At 31.9% G+C, this 9173-nt stretch overlaps 1 protein-coding gene across 1 annotated transcript; it reads left to right on the forward strand.

The window, feature by feature from the left end:
* Positions 1-812: 812 nt before the first annotated feature.
* Positions 813-7982, forward strand: LOC127739013 (uncharacterized). Its single transcript, XM_052250576.1, has 3 exons — positions 813-1625; positions 2277-2355; positions 4964-7982. Exons 1-3 carry the CDS (start codon positions 945-947, stop codon positions 5488-5490), a joined length of 1287 nt encoding a protein of 428 aa, XP_052106536.1. The 5' UTR covers positions 813-944; the 3' UTR covers positions 5491-7982.
* Positions 7983-9173: the final 1191 nt, after the last annotated feature.

The following is a 9173-nucleotide window of genomic DNA, read 5'->3' on the forward strand; positions in this document are numbered from 1 at the left end:
TTCAGCATGTTTATGGTGAGTAGGAAAACTGCGTCTTCCAAACAACTGTTTACTTTCAGTTTGTGTTTATCGTGACTTTCGATCTAAAAACTAGAGACGTTCAGAACTCGGCCAATACAGAAAAAAAATCTATATTGGCCGAGTTATTCTGTATTGGCCGAGTTGACACCTTTATATTGCATAGGCAGTTTTCATCATATTAAGTCCAATAACAGTGTAGTTAATTAATAATGACCAATACTAAATGTGTTAATCAACCAAGTGTAAATGCTTTTGTGGTGATTTGTTTAAGTCTAAGTGATCAGTTTTAGCTCATTTCGAAAGGATACTTGGGGTTTCACTTGTACATATTCGAAATATTTCTTTTATTTTTAACAATAAATGTATTAGAAATTGCAATCAAACCTTTTTTGATTTTTAACAAGCTACGAGATTATACCAATAAAAAAACTCAAAACAAACACATACCTTATAACAACAAATAGGACCATCCCCATCTCGGCAAAAAAAAAAATACATAAAATATCCAGTATATCTTTAAGATAAAGAAATTAAAAGAAAGAAATGTGAAACAATGATTTTATATTTTTACATGTATTATATAAAACAGCTTATGAAATAAAACATAAAATAGTTGCAACATTAAATTGTTCATTATTCGATATATCTATATAACTTTACCAACGCTTACAAATTTCCACGTATGTATATCATATCCGTATCCAATATTGATTTCGCGACTCGGTAGCTTTAATAGACGATATTACCACCGTGACGGTAACTATGTAAATAATTTCAAGATAACGAAAGTAGGAAATACCCACAGATACCTATGCAGCATTTAGCAAGTTCTAAGTAACATTTAGATAGACTACAAGACTTGATAACTCAATAACTTTATTTAGAGTAACATTCTAATTTAATTTTATCTTTTTTGTAAAATTATGACACAAAGACAACGAGAAAACTTTTACAGAACATCAAGTGTTATCGTTGAACATGGGAAAGAAGTACTCGTATTATTACTAGACGATGATTTATCCACGCGAAACATTACTTTAATAGATTTTATAGATCAAAACCAGCATGAAATTTATCATCTTTGTTATAACGAAGATCCGTGTTGTAAGTGTACGGGAGGAACACTCTCAAGAAATACTCCTTCACAAAGAGTACTGCTTCCAAGTCATCTAGATATTTTGTTTGATAAAACAAAACCGAAAATTGCAGGTCATAACTTTAAAAGTAGGTCAAAGCTCTGTTGTAGTTCTGCTAAACAATCCTTAACAACAGCCTGTCTAGACCTCACACTTTTGAGATGCCTGTTAATCAACTTTGCTCCTACTTGCACTGGTGCTGTCCGGAAAGACGTCAAGGACTTAATCAAGTACAGGAACAACCTTCATGGTCCCTCAAAAGAGGGGATTATTTCAGATGCAGATTATTCTGTCTACAAGAAACAAATAGAAAGTGTCTTACTTTCAATTGCCAAGCAATGCAACAAAGAAGAGGTAATAAGACAAAAGCTGAATGAGGCAGCGGTCAGAACAATGGATGATACAATGTACATCGAATATCGAAATACATTGTCAGATGAGATCCCCTGTGAAAAGGATACTAAGAAGGTAACTTTTAAAATCTAATCTTTAAGATTAATAAGGTTATTTTATCTTTAAAATTCAGAAATGATTCTGATATTTTTTTAAGTCTTACTGAATTAACTTTTCAGTTGAAAATTAAGCATTCGTCGTAAATACAATTTCAAAGATTCGTGAAAAAATCTGAAAATATTTAGAATAGAGAGCAAATATGAAAATGAAAAATCATTAATATATACAATAATACCAAGGCACGAAAACGACAAAAACACAGATAGCATTTACAAATCAATAAACAGGGAAGTCATCAACACGTACCCTTACCAAACACCGGGGGATAACTCCCGTGCTTTACAAATCTTTACTCGGTAATATAATGTTAAAATTTTGTGAGGGCAAAGTTTTTATCTTTTATTTATTGCACAATACTTTTCCCCATTGAACACCTGCATCCTGTATTAAAAAAAAACGGTTACCTTTGTTTTATGTATGGTATTTAGTTAGTACTTACTTCACAAAAACGATACTAGTAATCATAGTTTGACTGCTATATGAATATGTACAGACAATGATGACAGGCAGTTTCTATTATTGAAGACTATTGAAAGTGAGCTATGCACAATAACATTATACTTTGACTACAAGTATAAAAACAGTATTGTTATATTGATATAATAGGTATTCGACAATTTGAAAGGTGATGCAGAAAAACTGTCAGAGAAACTAAAGCATGTAGAGAGGACAGCAAATGCAAATTGTAAGTTTTAAACTGTTTTGTGTTTTGATTATTATTTGTTTTTATTTCCTATGCATTTAGTCAATTGAAAAGAAGGCAAATGGTGCATTTATTAATGACACAACATCCCTACACAAAGTCTTGTCTCCAGAAAGAAAATATTGTCAGTTAAAAACAAACATGTTTGAATTCACGAGCATTGTAACAAACAACCTAAAAAAGATATTCTCATTTGCCTTAATTTATGTTTATACAAAAGAATGAATTACAACAAGGCAGCGGAGTCAATAATGTATTTGTTTGTGTTTAGGGGGAATCATAAGGGGTAGGTCAATGATATTTGGTATGTAGCTGTATTAGCATTGGCACATCGCATTATTATTTGGGTCCACTCCCTCAATCATGGTCTATTGACTTTGAAACCTTTGCTTAGTTTACATATATTAGTTTGTAATAATGTCATTTTAATGGTACCACTAGTGGTAAGTCAGTGGTATTTCGTTTGTATATGCATAAGCATTGGCACATCCTATTTCCAAAGAGATTATTTGGCTCCGCCCCCTCAGTCATGGTCTATTGACTTTGAATGTTTTGCATAGTTTATATGCAATAGTTTGTGATGAGATCAGTTTAAGAGGAATCACTTATATTAAGTCAGTGATATTCGGTATGCTGTTGTATTAGCATTTGCAAGTATCATTTCCGTGGAGATTGTATGACCCCATCCCCTCATTATTGTTCATAAACTTTAAAAAAAATTCCATTGTTTACAAGTTAAAGTTTGTGTTTTGGTTAGTGTAAAGTGCACCTCTTCTCATAAGATAATGGTATTTGGTATGCAGTTTTATAAGCATTGGCATTTCTCATTCCCATAGAGTTTTTTTTATCATGCACATTAAGTCATTGTACAATGTTTTGCAAAGTTTACATTTTTAAATATTGCCATTTGGATTCAATATTTGCATAATACTACCAAAATTATAAAAAAAAAGGCGAGACATATCTCTGTGTCAACAGTTTATTCTCCTGAACCGGTTTGTCTGTAAAATGTAACCATGCACAACATAAAAAATCTTTCAGCAATTCAAAGCCTTCGACTGTCAGGATAAAAATAAGCAGGGAAAGCGTTTTTAAATGCTATTTTCATAATCTCATAAGTTTTTTACCTGAGGTTCATCATAATGTTATCAGTCTTTTTTCTATTGGTTTCATTGACCAATTGATATTTACTGTTTTACTATTGGTATTCACACATTAATTAAAACAAGCTAAACATTTACAGCTAAGATAACTGGAAGCCAAGTTGCAATTGCAAGCAGAAGTCAAATTCTAGGATGTCAAATTGACCTTCGGCTATGACCTCAATTCCTTGGTCTCAAATAAAATATCAACATATCAACTGTTCATGACTGATGGGTTTATCTTTATACAGGTTATTTTTAAATTGAAGAAAGAAACTATATAAAGTCAACATTAACGTTAACCAAATTTAGTGTATTGTTGGTGCACTATGCCGAAGAAAAACAATTTGTTAAAAATATGCAGCTAATATTCACAATGATTTCAGATGGTATCTATTACAATCAAAAACAATAATCTATTATAACAAAACCATAATGCCAAAAACTCTACCAACAATTAAACTAGGCTTATGTGACCAGCAATTTTTTCCTTTGAAATTTTTGAGGATGAGGAGGAGGAATAGAAGGAGGAGGAGTATATGGTTGTATTAATGATGATGTTAATGGTGGTGGCAGTGGCGGCGATAGTAATTGCTGCTTTAATTTTCGCTGGAAGTATGAAATTTTCCATCCATATTTACGCGAGTTTATCACCTTACGATCTTTTGTACGATTTTTTTGTCAACTATTTGTTTGCTTGTTTTATGTATCTTTCTTCTATCTTGGTATTTATGTATGCGAATAGGACTATTGTCATACTTATATTGTTTCATAAAATCACCATTCAAGTTGATCCCGTCTTTACTGTTAATTCTATTAAAGCGTGGTTTCTTAACTACAGTTTTCTGTATCTTATTCAAGTTGTTAAAAAAGGAATTTCTCTGATTCCAAAGTTTATTTTGTTGCTCTTTGCTGTTTCCATTTTCCTCGAGGTAGCCAGTTGTTAATCCGTTATAACCCGGTTATCTTTTGCCTTTACCAAAACCACTGAAAGTTACGAGACCAATTTTGCTGGCGAAAAATCTCGAAAAGACCCCCCCTCTCCTAATAGTTTCTATCATGCTAACTGAGCACATTTGCCCAGGTTAATCGTTTCCTTACTCTACTTTCCTTCCTTTTGAAATCACGCATGCGATTAAGTCGTCGTGAATTGCTGTCCGCATATAAAAAAAAGAGAAATTCGGAAAGAAGCGAGCTGGTGGTATTTAAAAGGAACTTGACATGAAATGCAATTAGGCAGGTGAAGACTTTAAGTGGTTCTTAAACGCAATTTTATCACAATGCAAGAAGTAAAACTATTTGCGTTTGCAAATTTTATAAATTAATATTTATATAACAGTTCTACATTTTATAGGTATCTGCCTGTAGTCCTTTTCGAGACAGTATAACACGTGATATTTCGGGACCAATTTTTCAAATGTGTTTCACATTAAACATTTTCTTTTTAGATTGGAGAGGCAGAAGTATTTTGAAGAGTTTGCTGTTTTCCGTGTATTTGATTGTATGTGGTTTGACCTATTACTATGTTGATTTTCGTGCTTCTTTAGTTATGCTGTGTATTACCTTTGTATTGCATCGTTATCTATTGGCGATCATGTACAAACCTTTTGCTTTGCTTATGTCATCAGTTCTTGTTTTATTTGTCATAAGTCTTTATGACCCCGAAATTTTAGGGAAATTGAATGTGGCTATACATTTTTGTATCAATATTTTTTTCCCAATATTTTCTTTTGTCGTCACACGTTATGAAGGATTGCCGTTGTTGTTTCTAGTATATTATTTGGTTCTCTTTAAAGCTAGGTTTGAAATAAGGAATTTATCAGTATCACTAAAGGTGACGATTTTTGCATTTCCATTTGGTTGTGTCATTTTGTATTACTTTTGGCCGCATGTTTCATCGACAATTTATGAAAACTTCAAAGCTGTTATTGCCGTAATAGTAGTTATAGTTGGCTTGAAATATTTTATCTGGTAACATTACTCAATGTATACGTTTTATACTAACAGTTAAACTTCTAGACATTTAAATGAATGTTTGCAAATGTATTTAAGTTAACTTCAGATAGATTGATTGATTGATGATCGCTTAAATTTAGTTCCTTTGTCGTCAATTTCCACTTACGCATGTGCATTGACAGTCAATTGTCAGAAGGTGTGTGCACTGTGGATAAACTTTCCGTGTGACTAAGTGATAATGGTCAAACAAGCCATATTTCAATTACTTTTACGTTATATGTAAAATCAGTTTACATATAAACATTTTCGTGAAATCACATGACATGGTGTAAAGATGTGTCTCGGGAATTATCACAGACTCTACGAAAAATAAGACCACTCTGGGTATCAATTTACACTTCATTGACATTGGGCAAGATTTATGTCAAGTCCTAGTTATCATATACTAACAGATAACAGTCAAATGAATTTATATCATGGACATTTTGTGTTATGTAAAATGTGCTTCCAAATTGTCTACATTTATGCATCTTAACCTTGGTTAATAGTAAGCTGAAAGTTAAGTTCGATACCAATGAATAAAAAATCAGCTTGATTTAAGGATACATTAAGAATCCAAGAGATCAAAGATTTACTGAAAACGCTCAGACACATAAATGTGATACATTAAGCAAGGTTGAATATGTCTTGTATTTGATGCTACAGTTATTGTTATTTTTGTTTAAAGATGCTTTAATACTATAAAAATAAGGAGATGTGGTATGATTGCCAATGAGACAACTATCCGCCAAAGTTAAAATGAAGTGGATGTACACAATTATATGCAACCGTTCGGCTATTCGAGATCTCAGATACCATTTGGCCTAGAGTCATACAATTTGAAGCAATTATTTGCCACTTGATAGTAACAGTTTCTAACCAGTCAAGTGACTTGATGCAGGGATTATTTTAGGGGAGATGATAAACATTCTAATAGTGCAGTTCGTTTTTTCCCGATGTAGTCGGTAATAGTTTCGAATCGTCTGCCAATGTTCTATTGATGCTAAAAATTGGTACCGACGTGGAGTTGTCGCTGATCAGTTCTCTGATTGGACGAAAATGTAATTTTTGATGTTCGAACATACGTTTGTTTTTTAAGATTTTGTTATGTGCAGCAGGTGATAGTTTTAGATATAGATGATACTTGAGATAAAACTATTTTTTTGTTATGGCGTTGTCAGTTAATTTTCTACTTATGATCTGTTTAAGTACAATGTTCGAAACCCGCTTTTGATCTCGTTCTTCAAAATTCTCCAACCAGTAAGTTTAAAAAAAAGTTTCAACAGAAAATATTACGGATATGAACGCTTATGCTGTTTGTTGATTTATTAAAACTGCTTAAAGCGGCGGGGTTTTGTTATGAATTAAGCCGTTGTTTTTCTCAATTAAATAGTTTTATATTTTTCATGTGGCGGGCCTCTTTTAGCCGACTATATGGTATGGGTGTTTCTCATTTTTGAAGGATGTACGGTTGCCTATATTTGCTTGCATCAACTTCATTTGAATTTTGGTGGATAGTTGTCTCATAGGCAATCATACCACATCTTCTTATTTTTATATAATTAACTATAGAAATATAGCATACTCATGCAAAAGCAACGTGAAAGAAGATTATAAAATATTTATGAAAACATAGAAGAGATGTACAGACCACCATGACTCAATAATCACAAAACATTTCACACTCTGCTGACGAAAATTCCGTTAGAAACATCTAAATTTAAGTTATGGGGTAAAACATTTACATTCAAACTAAGAAATACATAATTAATCTTGACATCATTTCGTATTAAAACTACTATCTTTATTTTTTGTGTGATGATATTTATCAGAAGAAAAGGCATGTTATCATTTTTACATTTGCCAAACACTTTTTTTATTACAAATCATTCAAAGCCATTGTATGGTCAGAATTGCTTAACAACAAAGCCATGGTATGTGGATTTCAGAATTCATTAAAACATTGTTTTCTTAATTTCTTTTCAGAAGAAAAATTATATTTTGACATGTTGAATAGTTAAATAATATTTATAAAGCAATGGAATGGCAATTTTTCAACAAATGTGATTTTTGATAATGAAATTTTGTTCATGTTCCCGGATATCTTTTTTGCATACAAAGTCATAGTGTTTTGTTTAACTGGATGTGTGACATTTTTTGCGTTATCATAATATTAAACAAAGAATCCAGGTTCTCTAAGAATCAAGTAGATTAAATTAGTTTTATATATGATACTTTAGATTTTTTTATCACTTGTTAACTTACATCTAACATAGATTTTTTTAAATAGATCCTTTCGGATGCAACTATCATTGTTAACGTCATCAATTTTTTCTAATATTGCAGATTTTATTTAAATTGTCTTGTTTTATTGTCTGTTCAATCATATATGTAAATAAACTCATCATAGATACCAGTTTTAAAATTATAATAAGTCATTAGATTTATATTCAAATAAAAGATATCGTAGTATTATTTTGTTTACTTCTGTATGCATAGTTTGTTTCACACCATTTAATATTCCAACATTCAGTTTTTTATCACAGTCAAACATCGGTAGATGAGTCCAAGTACACTTGTGTCTGGTTTTTTTTGCTCGTGCTAAAGATAGTGACTCTTCCGATTTATATTTCAAGATAAGGAAAGTATGTGTACCCTAGCTACAGTTTTCTGGAAACTGATCTTTTGCAAATTTTTCTTAGATTTAAAAGCAAAATTTCAAATATTTTAACTACACGTGCCTGACTGCATATAATTGAGTGGTGGGGCTCTTCTCTCGTTAATCAACAGTTAATCATGCGTGTCGTACATTGAAGCAAATACGTCAAACAACAGTACAATAGAGCCATCAAATAACAGTTAAACACGCGTTTCGTACAATGAAGCAACGGTGTCGAATAACAGTAAAGGTTCATCAGAAGGAATTGAACAAAATGGCCCCGTTTACATAAAAAATACTCTGAGTACACACAAACCTGTGCAAATGGTAACATTCTAAAGCATGGCATGAACTAGATAATCAAGTTTTAAAGTACAAAAATAAACAAACACCAGAATTTCATTTGATACGGTCAACTCATTTACACAGTTTATTTCACCTTTTGTTGCGCAGATAAAGTATCTATTGTACATCTAGTGTCCATGTCAATTTAAACAACTCACACATATTATTCATCTTCGCTAGCCAAAGGTTACGATCCGGTCTCCTCATCTTTGCACTTGGCAGATTAAGACATAATTTGTTTATACAGCATTGTGCCATCTTGCGACAAATAAGTCCTGCTAACTCCAACTATATCATTCTTGACCAATGACATCACACGTACGATCGTTATTTCGGACGTGAAAAAAGCTTTAATAGTGTCACTAAATATCGTCGTATGTTTTTGGGCAATAGTTTTTTTTTACATTTTTCATTCACACGTGATCATCTTTAATGCACTTTTTGATTGGGTGCAACCAGTTACAACTGAGACCAATTGAAATCATTACATCGTGTATCAAAATTCTGACGTAATCTGCCAAGGATGAAAATGGCGAAACCTGGTTGTAACACTTGACTAGCAAGTTGATATAATAAAACAGGGGAACACTTTTTTAGAACATAGATTATTTTGGAAACGAAAAAACCCAAACAAATCTCAAAATACATACACATTTATA

Source organism: Mytilus californianus, unplaced genomic scaffold (genome assembly GCF_021869535.1).
Source record: "Mytilus californianus isolate M0D057914Y unplaced genomic scaffold, xbMytCali1.0.p SCAF_4, whole genome shotgun sequence".
Taxonomy (NCBI): Eukaryota; Metazoa; Mollusca; class Bivalvia; order Mytilida; family Mytilidae; genus Mytilus; species Mytilus californianus.

Bases quoted from the DNA above. Each gene is read 5' to 3' on its own strand.
- LOC127739013 (XM_052250576.1), top strand. From the start codon at position 945: ATGACACAAAGACAACGAGAAAACTTTTACAGAACATCAAGTGTTATC. The intron at 1,626-2,276 runs GTAACTTTTAAA...TTGATATAATAG, and splicing joins GTGAAAAGGATACTAAGAAG to GTATTCGACAATTTGAAAGG. The intron at 2,356-4,963 runs GTAAGTTTTAAA...TTTTCTTTTTAG, and splicing joins GAGGACAGCAAATGCAAATT to ATTGGAGAGGCAGAAGTATT.